Here is an 18,357-nt window from a genome sequence, read left to right as displayed (position 1 = left end):
GGTTATCTGAATTTTACGATCTTATCTTTACGCAATATGTATCGCCCTCGCATCGATCTCGGGTCTAGAACCTTCTACTTTAGCCTTAGGGACTGAAGGCATTTATCGTGACCAAAGCTAGCGTCCACGAAATAGAAATTGTCAGAAAAATCGATTTTATTTGTTTGTCCGCCCTCCCAAATGGCTATTTCTAAGTTTGTATCGTTTATCTTTGTGAGAGACGTTAGAGCTGTAAATATAGGCGTGGGACCCTCATTTTAATGCTCCAAACTTTCAGATCGTAAAACAGTCTAGATTCATCACAAACTGAGTTTTAATTAATTATTTATTACCACATCTGTTATTGTTAACTACAATGGAATTGCAGATAAACAAATTATGCGCATAATTTCAACTGTCAAATGTATACGAGTATCTCACTCAAACATTAAGTGCTGTTTCGATAATTCAGTAAAATTTTCGAATTAAGTTTCGTTGGTAGACTTAGTATAAATCATGTTGCTGGAAATTTAATTAAATAACGAATTTCACAGAAGTGGCAAGAAAAAAAACTCTATGTATATAAATGAGAGAGGTTCACAAGAAATTGAATATGCGATGAGGGCTGGACATCAGGCGGGACCACGACTTTTTATAAAACCATTCAAATTCACGACTATTCATAAAGTGAGACCCAAATAAATTATGGTGATCTTGTAACATTTTACCGTAATGACTAAACATAACGCTGTACTGGAAGGAAAATCTAGGTTACAGTATAACGTTTGATTAAGGTCGTGTTTCAAAGGTAATAAGCCTAACTTTGAAGACTTTCGTTAACCAGCTAACAAGTGTATAATCATGTTATTTCGAGAATTCAACAACAACGTGCTGTTAACAGGTAATTTTATAATAAACGAGGGAGATTTCTGAAATGTTTTACACATGGATAATATAAGTAATTACATCGAAATTCTAATCCATTTTTTCAACCCTATTTGCTCCAATTTTTTTTAAACACGACGATGTATCTATTAATTAAAAAACTTGAACAAACTGATTTTGAAATTTAGTATCTGGGTACAAATATAGTTACACGAATACTCAAGCTACGATTTGAAAACCTTTTAAAATAATTGACCGTCAAAAAAACACAAGACAAACAAATAAGGAGACAAAAATAATAAACCACAACAGTAAAACAACATTGTCTTCAGCCCCTTCAAATAATTCTTATTCGCTATAACCGTAACGATTAGACCAACACCCGTATTTCTTTATATCGCAAAACTTTCACTTTAACTCGCTATATGTACTACGAAATTTCCCCAGAGCAAACGGAGAAGGAAAAACAGGAGACCAATTAATCAAACTATCTATAAATATATACAGAAATGTTACAAACACGTTTGGGACAATAAATATAATTTATTTGTGAGCCGTTGTTGTCAACGTCATGACAGGACGACTAATCATGATCTATTTGAGAGAACAATGCACGCTGACGAAGCGATTTCGATGCGATTAATAAAACATTGTAATGTCGCTTCGAAATGTGGTGTAATATATTGTTTTGTGAAATTTATTTTATTTGGAATGTTTGCGGCATTTTGAAATGCGTTGAATACGGTTGATATCAATTTATTGGTTAGTAGTTGAACCGCACGGGTGAATAATTTTCTACTATTATTGACAATCGAAAACCAAGTAGCTGTCAAGAATTTAAGTATAAAAGCCAATCAGCGCCCCTAGCATGTGACAAAGAAACTGTTTTTTCAAGAATTTTTTTTTGCTCGTGAAAACATATAGATGTTTTCAGAAATCTATCCGAAATAGCCAATGGGCTATTTCGGATAGATTTCTGAAAACATCGTTTGTTTGTGGTTCATTCTCGTCATCGTTAAAGCGTAACATATAGACATAATTTATTATATCAGTATAGAAGTATAGAAGTGTAGATACTGAACACGCTTGTGAAACTAGGGATTATTGTTATTGACTGAGCATCTGGTGTTAAAAATATGATTTGGGTGTTTAAAAGATTTTTATTGATTTCAATATGCGTATATTTTGACTTTATGACTATCATAATAGCATGAATACTTAATACTTTAAAGCAGCAAATTTTTAATAACGAGTACTATCGATCGTTTTTTTGGAAATTGTACACTATATTTTCTTTATTCGTATTCTTTGCTCCAGAACTCACACGGCAACAACGTAGGTGTATTAATACGTCATTTTTTCTTCGGGGAAATACACTCGCGTTGTAGTGCTACTGAAATTGGAAAAACAATAAATCAACTTCTCGAGTTTATTGCATAACCGCCTCTCTTCAAAAGGTATATTAATAATACAAACAAAATAACACATTTTTCATGTCTGTTTTATGTCAGTAAAATCACAAAAATGCATTTTTGGGTACCAAATTGAAGTAGCTAGTTCGACATTTTTAAAACACTCTGTACCACGATTTTTAGCACTTGGTACTATCGAGTCTCTAAAATTTAAATTGAAAAAATAGTTTTAGTGGAACACGCTAGGGGCTCTGATTGTTTTTTTAGAGCAAATTTACGACAGAAATTAATATTCGATTGTAACCAGTCTATAGCAGAAGAAAATTGTCTCTCTATTAAGACAAACGGCTTCTTGCTCTTTATACATTTACCGAGCTAATAACCATTAGTGTTCACTTTCTGGTTCCCTGAAGACTTTTTGGCGATATCAGTAGCTCGATTATCTACTACTATCCACTACCGACAACCGACTAGTCACCGAAAAATTTTGTATGAAAATCTGATCAGCGCCTCTAACGGGCGTCGTAGGAACTATTTATGACAGTACATTTTAAATGTCAAACTCTCGATGCTCGACAGTTCCGATTGTAGAGAATCGTGCTACAACGACTAGTCACTTTATTACATCCACAATAAAACGAACGAAGAACATAACTTTTAGTTACAAAACAAAAAGCCTCACACACTGTATCAAGCACGTACCAGGTATAATCGCCGGTATCCGTAACGAGAAGTGGTTTGTGGCTAGAGCCGTACCAATTATCCATTGGAAAGATTCCAATACAATACAAATTTAGGCGAGGGATATCGAGTGCAGTACGCCTAATTTTACTTGGTCGATTTTTTAGTTTTGGATCGTTTACCACAGGGTGAGGTTACGGCGTTAAATATTAAGGCATTATTGGTAGTGCATTTATTTTTAATTTGGCTTTGCCTTATTTAAAGGAGTAAGGCTTAAAACTACCTGGCTTGTTTGAACAAACATATTTAAGTTAAATCTTATGTCTATTTATTATAACATAGATTTACAATGATAACGAATGCTTTCAAATGCATACAGTGAACCCACACACTTACACACGCGGTTTCAAACTCATTATCAAGATTTTGCGAAAAGTATTGTGTATGATATTATAGTCTTAATACGAAATTAATAAACTAACATCTTACTACATAACTATTCATTAGACGTTTTTCCCAGTTGGACTTATGGTTACATAGACTTTCTGATTGAGAGAGTTTTGCATTCACCCATTTGTAAATAAGTAACAATCATACAAACACATTAATATAACCTAGAAAGAGTTTCTAACTGTATTAATATTATTTCAAATATTTACGTTGCTACTATTTAAATAGACCTAATTTTGTAGTCGAGACAAAAGCCCTTGGCGATCGTAATATTAATTATGTTCAAACTAAAATCTGAAAAATTAGACTTAGTGTTAATTTCTCAACTTCAAATATACTTAATTTGAAAAGTTTTTAATCACGATATCCTTGAAAGTGTCTGTCTTTAAGTGGTATATCTTTTAAATTTCAAATAAGTTTTGCCGTAAAAAGACGTTTGACTGCTTGACATTTTGATTGTAAAAGCCTTCTGGGGCGGAGAAATATTCTGCGGTAAAAATAACTTTAGTAATCAACAGTTTCTAGTAAATATTTTATTCTAAGTAGGTATTAGTCAAAATATTTACCTTGAACAAATAACATCGAGGAAAATACAAACAAGTCCTATTAACCAAAAACCACAAGACTATTCCGATAGTAATTTAATTTCTTTTTCAACATCGGACCAAATCTTTTCTCGCAAAATGGAGCGGAATCGTTCTTAATATTTCATATAAAATTTCTTTTTCTCATAAAAGAGACACGTAGATCCTTTGTGTTTATTAAAACGTGTGCGATCAAAGTACTTTTCAATTTCTATAAACGTCCGAAATACCATTACAGACATTTTCAATAATTTCCAAACGAAATTAGTTCCGGCAACGTTGCGGGGGTCCATTCGACGTTCTGGACGAATAATGGGGATATTAAAAAAAATTCACGCCGTCGTCTTTTTTGCATTTTTAATTTATCCCAGTTTCGTGCGTCGGACTTTTGGATGAAAGAACTTTTGAAGTGGTATATTTTGAACAATTGTAAATATTCATAAAAGACTGGCATTTGTACTTTTAAACGAAGGTTTGGAAAGTTTTTGGTCAAATAATACGTGTATCGTAACGATTCAAGTTTGACGTCGAGTGTCAAGACGAAACTTTGTATAATGATGCCTTATTATACTTTGGTAGGTTCTTTGAGACTTTGATTGTTCTTTATACATTATTAAACTACGACCGTCGTGATTTAAATCTGTACTATATTTAGTTTGATATACAGTGGGATCACAAACTTAAGTTGGAATAGTATGGAATATTCCTTTTTGAAATGTCGTGAACTTGATAAAGTTAGACATTTTATTTCTGTATTAATATAATATCAAAACTACAGACAATTGTGGCAAGTAGTTTAGCGTAAAGACACGAGGGAGATTAAATCGCTAGTGAAATAAAATTTCCGATGCTATAAAACGAATAGCAAGTCTGTAAGGGTAGTGGGGGTACAAGTAGACAAAAACAGCACTAGAATATCTTTAAATAGAAACATTCTTACAATGTAAACCATGTCACCGTTTGTATTACGTCACGTTGTCATCATCAACCCGCACTTGGCCAGCGTGGTGGACTCAAGGCCTAACCCCTCCCCCTCGTTTGGGAGGAGACCCTTGCCCTGCAGTGGGACAGATATGGGTTATTAAAAAAAAAAAAAAAAAAAAAAAAAAAAAAAAAAAAAAATTACAACTAGTTGACCCGCGTGACTCTGTTCGCGTACACGATGGAATAAAACATACATACATCCCCACATTAAAACGCATAGATTGTGTTTTTGTAAATATAATTTTACCATTTAGCCCAGGTTTTCAACTATACTCATGTGAAATGTGCGTTTTACCTGAAAACGCCGGATGTTTTAATGCATACGCGATTTTTTACCCTTATTGACTATCGGCTAGTTATCAAGAAATTTTGTACGAAAATTTGATAAGTGAAAAAATATTTCAGTACATTTTATATGCCAAATTCTCGATATTTGACAGTAACGGCTGTAAGAAATCGCTAAATCTGTTTGCTGGATTAGTAATAAAAGCATATTAAACGAATAAACCGTTTTTTTTTCTAGTTGAGTATGGAAATAACTTAAGCGTGGCTTTACAACTATTCTTTCAAACGATGTATTACTTTAGTTTTGACCGGATGAATACACAACAAGTCAAGCTAAAGAACTGATATTACTACAAAGCTTTTGCAAAAAGGCCTTTGTTGTTCTTGTATAGGGAGAATATCGATAGTTGGAAAGCTAAAATATTCGTGTTCTTTGCAAAAACTTAGAATGTAATATTATAAGATAGGTTTGATTTGGTAAAATGAAAGGTTATAACTATCCTATGACAACAAACAGACTAATTTCATTCACAAAAATCAACACAAACTTTAAAAAAAACAGTGTTATCCAATGTTATCCACTTTTCAAATGAAAATGAGAAAGGAAAATAATATATAGAAATTGTAACTACTAGCTAGATATTATTAAGAATTCTAGTCTTTCAGTACACGCTTTTCATGGTCGAGCCATTGGATAAAACACATTAAGCTCGAATACATGGTCCCATTTTTTTCGACCAGAAAATAGTCAATAATGTACTTCACCTTTGATAAGACTGGGCGTTATAACCAAGTACATACATATATAAAATCACGTCTTTCACACCAAGTAGCGCTTTCTGATCCCTTACCTACTTTTATAACAAAATAATGAGCAGAAAACAATTTTACTATTATTTAGGTACATAGCTTCAAAACTAGACAGGGTAAGCTATTCGTGACTGCCTATTTGCAAATCTTGACATAAATTCATAGCACCATTAGTTGACAGTTGAGCCTTTTTGCCAGCAAATTATACAAATGGCAGGTTACCTAGTACAATGCAACTTGTTATGGCATACACGCGATATTTTGTAAAGGTGTAAAACCGAGTTTATGTTTTAATTATTTAATCGTTTAATTGCTAAAGTGGATTGGTAAGAAAATTATGATTGAAGGGGTGTGGGGTAAAATAGCATATGAAATAAGGTTAAATACCTACCTTATTTCGCATACCTTATGTCGTGGTATTGTAAATTAATGTACTGTGAGGTACTTATTATTTGCTAAGTTAAATAATATGGTTTTTCCATATATATATATATATATATATATATCTATCTATTCAGCCCACTGTTAGTATAGGGTTCCCCCTTAGTACTTACTCCATTTTTTTCGGTCTATAACTTGGCTCATGCATTGCAGTCCTACACATTTCACAATGTCGTCCAAGTCCTAAGACCTTCCTAATGATTTTTTTTTGCATGTAAGCAAGTAATTTAAATTACTGTCCGGCTACTGGGAACGGGTGTTTTTCATATGGCCTGAGAGGTTAATTCATCAGATTTGTTTTGTCTCTGGCTATTGGTTTCTACAACATATACAATTATACAATATAACAGCCTCGCCTCGAGCCATTGTAACCTGCTTATTATTTCCCGGAATAAAAGCATTCTGTGGGGAATGTAAAACAACAAAGTTAAGTTTGTAATATTTAGTTGTATAAATAAATATCATAGTATACTTATTTCGGGAATTAAGACACTATTATTCATATTTTTTAGGTTTAAATGATACGTTGGTTAAATTTTTTTTTTATATATTTTTTTTACCATAAAAACAAAAATGATCGGACGAATTGAAACCCTCCTCCTTTTTAAATCGGCTAACAAATGTATTTATAGCATGCGTACACATTTTTACTCGCAACCGAACAAAACAAAATAAGAACCTTCAAACTAAACTAATTACCTACTTTTAATCCTGTATATTCACTGAAAGCTGTTTAAAATATAGTTTTAGCTAAAGTTGACGTACTGTTTTGTCCTGCGGTTTTGCTTCACGAAACTTTGAATATTAACCTCAGAATTGTATCGATTCAACGCTGAATAAGTCACTTAGTGTTCAAGTTTCAAGTCGAACTTTAGTTTATATTAAGTTGTGCTAAAGGAAATATTGCTGAAAAGGATTTAAAGTGTCAAAGTTGAAATTATGTTTTAATAATATTGTGTGATTCTTTGGAAAAGTAGATTAGGCAATCAGTAACCACTTCTTTAATATTATTTTTATCACTATAACCACTTTTACAATACATCTACTTATTTTTACCTCTGCTTCACCCGTAGATTGACTGGTAGAGAATACCTTGGGCATTGAGTACGCCTTTATACGGTGCGTATGAAGTTCCGCGTTTATACTGTGAAAATTATAAAATAATAAAACAAATAAATATGTATATTGGGTATACTTAAAATATAACACCGATTTTAAAAATATAATTGAAGCCTCAGTCTAAAATATTATAATTCTTATATAACACTCATAGAATCTGAAATCCAAGTAACACTGGGATTAAGAACAAATTGAATTCTTTGCATTTTCAAAGAAACCTATTTGGAAAACTTTGTGACCTATCCATATATTTACGCCACTTTTACTTAGCAACACCATTTTCTCTGCACCTGTGACAAGCATATTATACAATGTAACATATTATATTTTAGAAAATATGTAGGTAAGTCTAAGATATTTTCATTTTACAAAATATTTTGTTACACTTTACTTTTGGTACAAAATATTCTGTATTACCTCTATCTACTGCTGGGCAAGTCTTTTGCCGAAATAGAGGGTGGAGTAAGGTGTTTATCTTACTATGCTAGTGCAGGCAGCTATGCGATTATCTGCAGCTATTTAATGAACTTTCAGTCATTTAAGAGCGACGTTTGCGATCTTTTCTTTAAATATCATAAAATCACGCATTCTTCCTAAAAAAAAAGCAGAGACCTGAGAATGTCACTTGTTATGATCCTTACAACTTCCCTTGCTTCATTTACAAGCATACCTACATCTTGTCATACATGACTTCTGGTTGTGAGTACTACGCACCTGACCTTTACGCAAGACCGGTAAGATCAGTGTACCTATGTCTTTCTATGTCTCTCCCTTCCGGCGTTTCTATTTACGTCCACATACTAATTTTTATTCGTTATTCTACACGCAGTGGTTAACAATGGGTAGAAATAATGCAAACATAACCTAACACAGGAACGGGTTTAAAAAATATAAACATAACTATCGATAGAGTATTGAATTTTAACTCAGTAACATAGAAAATCAACAACTCAGAAACATAGAAAAACAGTAAAATAGAAAATCAAGTAAATAACAATAGCACCTCATATTCCATAATAGCAAAGAAAACTAATTCTCAATATGTTTATCTATTAAACCTCCAATCCATAACACTAAAAAGTCAAGGCGTAAAAAATACAACACAGTATCTTCAATAGACAATTTTTCACGGCACATTACTGTCACATCGCATGAATAGGTTATTTCTACGTTTTCCTCCCTACATACGTGTGTTCAGTAACTAGTTGCGATTAAATTTAAGTTTTGTGGACGTTTTTTGGCGATACGTGAGCGAATTTCTTATTGGACATGTTTGGGCCTTTCCGGGTGTAATTTGGAACATGTTTTGTTACCTGGGAAGGTTAAGGCGTGTTCTGGTTTAGTTATGGCTTTCATAGAAATGTTAAGGGTTTTTTTTTTTCGTTTGAAGTAGGTCTTTAGAAGATAATTGTTTTCAAATGTGTATGAGTGAAGCCTGTTTTTCAACGATTTTTGTTTTAAATGTACAAAATTTTTATCATTCTCTAGAGGGCGTAACGTATCGCCACGTAAATTATTTTTCCAATACGTTTTAAATTTCGTGATACTCGATAGAACCAACTGAAGAAAATCCCGGTACTTATTAAATCAACCTATACACAGGCAGGTGGGTTGACAATTATAATTGATTGATTTCACTAAAAATATCTAGGACTGTTGACTGAGAAGCATTAGTTTAGTTATTCATTCACACCTAGTCTTTATAATTTAGTCTTTATAAAACCATGTACTATGAAATTATGTGCAGTTAACGTCGCCTTAAAAAGAATGATTACCATCTAATGACTAATATAATACTTTCTATTTGATTGAAAAGTAATGAAATCCGTAAATAACATATTGGCTTATAAACGTACAGTTCTTTATGAATAAGAGTTTTTGAATTACTTTGAAACATCTAATTGGTGCTTTAAGGGAACAACTTCAGGACATTTTTAGAAACGATTGCTAATTAAACAGGTAGCCTTTTAAATTACTTTACCTTTTTGATTTAAGTACTTCTTTTTGTATTTTTTTTTGTCAAGAAATTGCTAATGAAAAAATCTAACTTTGTTTGCAAATTATGGTTTCGTGCAATCCATACGACAAGAAGGTTCTATGTTATAGTTACAAAGCGAAACGATAATTTGAAATAGTATGGAATCATAATTTTATTGTAAATCTCGAATTCCATACTCACTGTCTTACTAACTACCGTAGGGTAAGTAAGTCTTTTGTCATTATCCAATTTTGGAAATATGAGTGAAAAAGGTAAGTTTATTAGTAAGACTGTTATATTATACATGCGAAAATGCATCTGTCTGTCTGTTTCGCTGTCACAATTAAACCACTAATTAATTTTGAAGCAATTTTGACATTTTGAAATAGCTGAAGACAGCATTATTTCGGTTATTTCCAAAACTGACCTCCTAAACTGTTGAAACCAGGGAAAAAACTTTATACGCGAACAAAGCCGTGGGGGTCAGCTAGTGGTTTTATTAATGTCATGTTGCGTGGACTTTTACAAACAACGGTCAAAAAGTACAATCAGACCCAAGGCGGCTATTTATGGGTCACAAAAATATTCGTGCGGGATGAACTGATGACACTCGGTACTTTGGCTACCTTAATTTATATTCCCATTGCGTTATACATCACCGTACTTTTATAATATCCAACAAGTGCTGCCTGATAAGGCTGGGCGATTTATAAGTCCGGACACTTGCACTAACATTGCTTACATTCATACTTTTAGTTTAATACGGGAATTAACGCGAACACGCATTTTACCTTAAAATGCCTAACGTTTCGGCGCAGGTTGCACTCGCCATGGCCGTTTTAAGGTAAAATGCGTGTTCGCGTTAATTCCTGTATTCTTTTATACATTGCTTACATTACTCTCAGTAATTAGGTAGGTCATATTTTCTAATAACCATTAAGAAAATTCTTTGAAAATTGGTTAATTTTACCAAATCAAATTATTAATATCAACGTTTTTTATTGATTATTCAAGAAAGTAAGACAAGCTTTTATGCATGTTAAGATTCGTCTTGTTAGTAACGTGGTTTCTTGAATTCATTTTCAGCCACAATTGGCAATTGTTTATAACTATGCCAAGCGCTCTATATCTCGTGAAAATACTCACAACACTATACAAAAAAAAAGCTTATGCAATAATAAAAAATTAAGACTCCATTTTTTCCTTCCAACTGAAGGGTTAAGAAACCCAACACAATATGGTGTTACATACCCCAAGTTACAAGTCCATCAACGTTACTTTAAATAACCCGTTGCCCGTTTTGGGTCCAAATCTAAGTGCCTCTGGATCCCGTTATTCATTTATGCGGGCGATTACAGCTGTTGTTTCTTGTTCAACTTGAATAAGGGTTTGAGATTTATTTCTGCGTTGATGGCTGACGACTTGAGGGAACAGGGTTTTCTATGTATTTATGTAACGGTTGTGTTTTGTTATTTTGGTTATTGTAAGGTTGCGGGTTTGCGTAGTACTCGTAACCGGCGACGGCGTTCCTGTATAATAAGATGTATGGATGTGAATGAGGCATAGGAAGTTTGTAAGGATCTTAACCAAGTGGCGTTCTCTGATGCCTACGCCTATTGAAAGAATCAAGTATTAAGATTTGAATTCTTTGAGTTAATAACTATATTATTAAAAATTGGTTTTGGTAAAAATTTCTTACAAAATTTTACAGGTACCTAATTTCTTCTCGGTATATTAGGTTTCAACATATTTTATGCGCAAAAATTCAAAACCCCATTTTGCCATTTCAGAGGATAACCTTGAAAGAGCAGTTCACATTTCCCGGTTTATAGGTAGAGTTATATACAACGATAATAAAATCAATATACAAAGTATATTTTAATTAATAAACGAGCAACATAAAATACGTTTCACCACCTACATAAGCTTCAGTTCTCAGAAAAACGAAATCGAATATGATTACGCAAATTGAGACAACTTATTTATGTGACGAATAAATTAATTTGAAACTTTATAGGTTGCCTTTAAGTACATTTTCGATTAAAAAGATTTTTATTTGTGCATTTTTTATTCTCAAAAGTTTTTTCAAAGGTTAATGACCTGTCTTTATTACGAGATGTCATCTACTTTGAATTGATTTTATGGGAATCACGAATGAACTGTATAATTAATTTTATGCTATCTATACTAATATCGTAAAGAGAAAAGATTTGTATGAATATTTGTGAAGAGTCTTTCATTTAAATAAGGATCCATACTAAATTAATACAATAATTAATTCATAAAATGATGAAACTGATTTTCTTTTAATATTTAGCCCAAAAAGCGCTGATGTCGGAATTATCATGACAACGTAGTTTGTGTTCTCAACAAGATCTTCTCCTTTCGTACTTCCTGCAGTTTAATCCTTATTATTTAATGTCTAATGCTTTCAATCTATAATAGATTCAAAGGAAATACGTGAAGTACCTTTGTTCTAAGGTTAATTATAATTTATTTAAAGGTAACATGCAGAGATGGTAACAAAAATACATACCAATTCAAGCAAGCTTATAGATTGTCTAAATCGAATTCAATAAGTGCTAGAGGAAAATCATAATTTATAATAATACTTACTTCACTATTCCGCAATTTAATAACATAACAAAACCCCCTCCTTTCAATAGGCCCATTTATCCAACACTTTCTATACAAATAATTTATTTTCCCTACATCTCATTATTTCCAACAAATAACGAAGGGAAATTATTAGAGAAAATTCGTTGTAACGTATTAAATAGATACAAATAGAAGCAAGTAACAATAAGGATGTAATTAATGCGAGACAAAGACGGAGATAGTAGGTGAGAACAAAGAACGTATGTGTTGTAGACAGACTGGGATTATGAGGCATTATACAAGGAAAGCAGTAGGTCAACCTTGTTAGAAATGTAGAATATTATACTACGGTATTTAATTATACTGTATAGTATCCGTTCACGTACATTTTAAGGATAAAAGCTATCTTACGCCGTTTTGGGAGTCTCACACTTCGTACTACAAAGATACTACTATAATAACAAGATGTCTTGTTAGTTCCAATCAAGTTGCTAGTAATATAATAGTCGGATAAAATAATTTGAAAAAACTATCATACTGGTTGTCAGCAAACTCTCATTGAGAACATGCAATAATCTCGTACACTCCAAATAAAGTACAAAATATACAATCATTACAAAAAAGCCGTAAATTAATAAAACTTGATCCACTGCTGTCGCACTGCGTAATTACATAGAATAAAAGGTCCCAATTAATTGACTTTCGCACATGAAAACGTTTCAAATTAAAATGTTTAACAAGTCGTTAACATCTTGTAACGTGATTCTTTTCACACGCACACGCCACGCAGTCGCCACGCAGACGCAACGCACACGCCACGTCGACGCTCTTAATATTGTGTTACGTTTTGGGCTTAATTAAATTTTATTGTAATTTTATAGGCTGGTGTGATAATGGGCGAGATTTTTGATCAAAGAATTTGTAATAATGTGCTATATTTGAGCATTATTTAATTATAAAATGTCTCATGTTTAATTGTATTATTTAATATAGCATTAATTATAAATATTTGTCACTTAGGTACTCGTTACTGCGTCTAATAATGTTTTATAGTGGGTAAATGTACTGTTAAATAGTTATACTGTCGTTAAGATTGTTTGTAATAAAGACATATTACAAAACATTAAATTGCTGAAAAAAAATTACCGAAGCATCGTACCGAATACCCGTACACGGAATTTATTTATTAATTTGTTATTAATCTGAAAGAATACTCATAATCATGTCCCAAACAGTTGTAATATTTCTTCGCATATAACAAAGCCACAGTATAATCGACTGTAATTTTCCATTTTTTTCAACTTTTCCCCAATTTATAAACGTTCTTTCTAACCTTGAAGTTTTTGATTAATCTTCAATAACAAAGTGTTGAAATTTGTCCGCCCGTTTATGATATTTCGACACGAAACTTGTCAAACTAAATCTGATAAAAGTTTCACTGAAAAATCGCTAGTAGTTTCGCAACATAGATCTATTTGAAGGTTTTTCATTAGCACTGAAATATGTACGTTTTATGAAAGACTATGATTGGTGTATTTCAGAAAACTTCGTTGATATAAATTTAGCCACTATGGCAAAAAATACTATAAAATATGAAGTATTTTTTCATATTTAATTTATACATCACATATGTAGATGCAACAAGCATCTTGTGCCATTTTCAAAAAGATAAACAATAGATGCTTAAAACAATCAAAATGATTGTTAAGGGTATACCTAATACGTACGTCGCATCTTGCTATGTGCCAAGCATTCTTAGGTTTCAAGCTTGTAATCTAAGGTTCTATTCATTTACAAACACAATATAAAATATTTTAGTTCTTGTTACGGGAATGATAATGCAGTCTTTCAATGTTCAATCATACAAGCGAGAGGTCCGAAAAAATGTTTTGTTTAAAGAGATAGCAAAACAGGTAAACTTCAAAAAGTTGTTGTACAATATACCTTGCCGGTTACAGAGGTTAATAACAAAACCACAGCGGTTTGCGGAGGCCAAACTATTGGTAAGTTCATTATAAAGGGCGCTTCAGGGGTTAATTTGGAAGTTAGTAAATCAAAGAGTTAAGTACGTTGACCTCGGACCACTGAGATTACCTGAAGTGTACGAAGGTATTTTGTGGATAAAAATTATACTAATATTTTTTGAGGCTTAACTGTGAGAAGAATTAAACGGATTATGCGGCTGATTGTTATTTCTTTTGTAGAATTAAAAATGTGTTTACTACGATAGATAAATGATGATTGTTTCTATTGCGCGGTCGGTAATGTATTTGACTGCTATTTTTATGTAGTATTTTTTATGTTATAACACACACATTTAAATAAAATTCCAACTTACTGCCCTACGTATAATCTTAACGAGGCAATTCGTAATGATGGATTTCACGGTAAAACCTGCTGAATAGGTTCTAACGAAATTTGGCTCACAGCTAATTTATAATCTAGACTAACACATACAGAACTTTTCATAACTTTTCAACATTCGCATTGCATGGTCATTATCTGAACCCAGTGGCGTAACGTCAGGCTGTTCAAGGTAAAATGCATGTTCGCGCTAATTCCTCGATTATTTCAGTGATTCAGCGTAAATTAATTATAATAGATGTGTTTTATTTTTTCAAAATGTAAAGCAATCTGCATTGAAAGTTGGCTTCCTCTATGTTTTTAAACATCTAGTTCATTTAACCTCTGCCCGTCTATCTCCCCAAGATGGACGGGCAGAAAATACCTTTGGAATTAAGACTACCTTTATATTTTATATCTTTGTATGAGAAGTTAATAATAAATAATAAAATGTAGTACCTATTATGAGTACCTATTTGATATAAAAACAATGAACTCATCATAAAAACATCAACCTTAACTCTCAACCATGTTTTTGAGAATTAAAACATGTTGTGCCACACTTTACATTTAACGTGGGATAAGGACATGACAAATTTAAATAAAAATAAAATAAAATAACATAATGTTTATTTACCAGATGTATAAAGAATGATGGTTAGGGTGCCTTTCCACCAAGTATGTGCTATGCAGCTATGCTGTGAGGATGTAATAGCTAAGCTGTGAAACTATGTGACCGTTCCCACCTAAGCTACGTAACGGTGCGAAGAAGATGTGCTACGAAGAGATTGAACAGAAAATAAATTGTCCGGTATAATTGTGTTTTGATTACTAACTCAAAAATAAAATCAGTTATAAAAAAGCGTGACAACGTTTGTTTTAAATACAATTGTAATCTTATATTCATTGTATAGCTATAACGTGTAGGGGTCAGTATAAATAATGAGTCGTAACTTAAAAACACAATTACTGGGGATAATCCTCGTGTCTCGTGGGAATAATTACAATCGCACAAATCTCAGTAAGTACACAGAGATAGCTGTGGATCTCAAATATTTATTGTTTCTAATGTTAATCAAGAGTAACACTGGCCGAACGGATCGATCTATGAGGTAAAGCTACGCTTGCTGAGGTTGTTCTGTGGATGGGTGGCCATATTACACATACAGAATACCTCTGTGTTTCAGAAGTGGGTCCTGTAATTTTCAAAGATCCTTGACAGTCGTTAACTGTAGTCAGAATCTTGAAAATCTGACAAGCAGTCTAACCGAGGGGTATTGTGTTACAACCCAGGTAACTGGTTTTTGGAGGTTATATTTTTGAACTAGTTGAAGGTATAATGTTGTTAATGTAGTCTTAAAAAAGTGTAATTAATATATATTTTTATTGCATACCATTTTAGTAATTAAAATACATAACGGTCACTACAAATTTTAGATTTTCTTTATCTGCATTTATTTTAGGGTCGCTCTAAAAGAACTTAATTGCTTTCAGTGACCCTCTACAATTTGAACGTGTAATTTATTTTAAATACTGTAATACATTTGAAAATATATAAATTCAATTCAACGAAATATTATTTCATTGATAAACTGTGCGGGAGATACGTGGGCGAAGTATTCTCTTTAATAAAAGCAAAATATGAAATGTATCAAATGCATACAGATTGTAATCTGTGGTAGGTATTTTTCGAACTAAAATGCCACTGCACACTGAAATAAACCATAAAAGTTTTCAAAAGTTGAGATAATGTTTTTGAAATTTTAGAAGATCTATATTCCTCTTGATGAAAATTGATGTAATTCCTCATTTATGGGGGCATGCAAAGTCCCCAACCCGCACTTGCTCAGCGTGGTGGACTCAAGGCCTAACCCCCTAATATTATGAAGTATCTTAACAGTAAGTATATTTTAATAATGTAAACCGTCGTAACGGTGGTAAAACATTATGGGAATTTCCTTGACATTCTCTTTGGTGACTCGACTACTGACTCCAATTTTACTCTTTTTTATAGATCTCATGGATATATCAACAAAAAAGGATTTTAAAACCCTATTTGAAAGCAGTTCCTTGCACTATACGTCTCTTGACATATTTTTTGTTTTTGCCAACAGCACCACCCAACCGACCAACGATAATGGACGCGAAAACCCGCAGTCACACGAGGTTGCTGGAGCCTTACAATGAAGGAGACACCCTGGAGCTGGTCTGCGAATGTTTTGGAGGTAAGCAAACCTAAGACCATCAGATTAGAAAAAACTGAAAGCGCCTTGAAGATGAGGGTTTAAGCTATAGAAGAAACAGACTGACATCATATATTCTCATAAATAGATACATACCCGACAAACTTCTGCTTCATTCAAATCCATATACATGACCGCCGCCGGCTACGAGTACTACGCACCTGACCTTTTTGAAGGACATCACCAAAATGATCTCTGTATGTGTAGGGCGCTCCCAAACGGCGCTTACATCGACTTCCACGCAAAACATAGTAGTTTTACATTTTTATTACGACTATACTAAGAAGTATTTAAAATCGATATAAAGGGGTCTTTTTACCCGTGTACTTGAGGCCGCTGACACTTCGATCACTGTTGATCTTTTGAGTCGCCTCCTCCTTGCTACTTTAAACGCGCAAGTGCATAACTTATATACTTTGCTATGCTCTCCATCGCCAGTAGCATTTCATCTTAGTACCTAGTATTCTATATTATGAATAGTACTACTATCTACAAACAAGATCACAGCCATTTCGATGTCATTACTTCAGATTATGAAACGCTATAACAGCATCATATTTCACCGATACTTTCAACAGATCAGATAAAACTTCAAGCCATATAAAAAGTTACGATCCTTTGCCAACGCGTCTATTAAGATTCAGGGTATTAATTGCATTGATGAATTATTCATATCGCCCAATCTTAAATCGTATAATTCATTTATTAATCAAATTGCTGAATTCGAATTAAGTGGATTAAAACATGTATAAATTGAGTTATGATTGAATTGATATTATATTTCAAATGGATCAGGTGTAGGTAATGCTGCCAAATCCTAAACTTGTTTGATAACTTCGAAACATGAAAGGGACTTTCTGAGGGTTTGAAATTATAAAATAATTTGTAAAAATAGCTCCTGTGAACATAGTTATGAGGTTATGTGAAATACTTCCATAGTGCGATTGAGCATGAAGAATTATCGTGTCACCTTTCTATGAATTAGTTATTACCCTCTTACTACATGTACCAGCTGTTCTGCTAGTTTCTAGTACCAACATATCTAAATAAGTTAAAATATGTAATTGCACAATTATACTTCTGATCAATTTACTAGTCAAAGATTTTGGACAGCTACTCTATTTTTGAGAACTGTTTATAAAATCAAAACCAGAGCCTTGTGTCCCTTAAAAAATAGTTAAACACTCGCCCACGCCCTGCCGAAGTAACTTCGTCGAATACGATAAAAATATATCCCGCAATAGGTGTATGACAAACCTCTACGTATTATAAAACTCAAATAGCCAAAGAATCTTACATCTGATTTGACTTAAGGATAATCTCGGACATGGCGTACCCGACTTAACTGAGCGAGCAGCCCGGATCAAATCGAAGGCTGTGTAAATAGAACAAACGTCCCGATAAATCTACCTTTTCAAGTCGAGCCTTGTAAAGGTCAGTGCCGTAGATATTTAGGAAGCTAGATAGCGCAAAAGCGAAGAAAATCAACTCATTCACTCTTATGCATGCAATTGAAATAAAGACTCACAGAACGAATCAATTCATAACCAATCGCGACGCTATTC

At 32.9% G+C, this 18,357-nt stretch overlaps 1 protein-coding gene and 1 long non-coding RNA gene across 5 annotated transcripts in view; one reads left to right on the top strand and one right to left on the bottom strand.

Moving 5' to 3' along the window:
• The window catches only part of LOC142980921 (uncharacterized), a 251,338-nt gene that overhangs the window by 173,086 nt on the left and 59,895 nt on the right, over positions 1–18,357 (bottom strand). The gene's annotated exons all lie outside the window — the stretch shown is intronic.
• LOC142980919 (neural cell adhesion molecule 2-like) overlaps positions 1–18,357 on the top strand; it is a 177,036-nt gene that overhangs the window by 107,647 nt on the left and 51,032 nt on the right. For all 4 annotated transcript variants that reach the window (XM_076126526.1, XM_076126525.1, XM_076126527.1 and 1 more), the window contains exon 4: positions 16,664–16,774. In XM_076126526.1, the coding sequence (XP_075982641.1) occupies positions 16,664–16,774 (111 nt within the window). The remainder of the gene's footprint in view (positions 1–16,663; positions 16,775–18,357) is intronic.

The sequence above is a fragment of the Anticarsia gemmatalis genome, chromosome 19, assembly GCF_050436995.1.
Source record: "Anticarsia gemmatalis isolate Benzon Research Colony breed Stoneville strain chromosome 19, ilAntGemm2 primary, whole genome shotgun sequence".
Taxonomy (NCBI): Eukaryota; Metazoa; Arthropoda; class Insecta; order Lepidoptera; family Erebidae; genus Anticarsia; species Anticarsia gemmatalis.
Note: the sequence above shows the minus strand (reverse complement) of the source record. Positions and strands in the feature narration are given on the sequence as shown.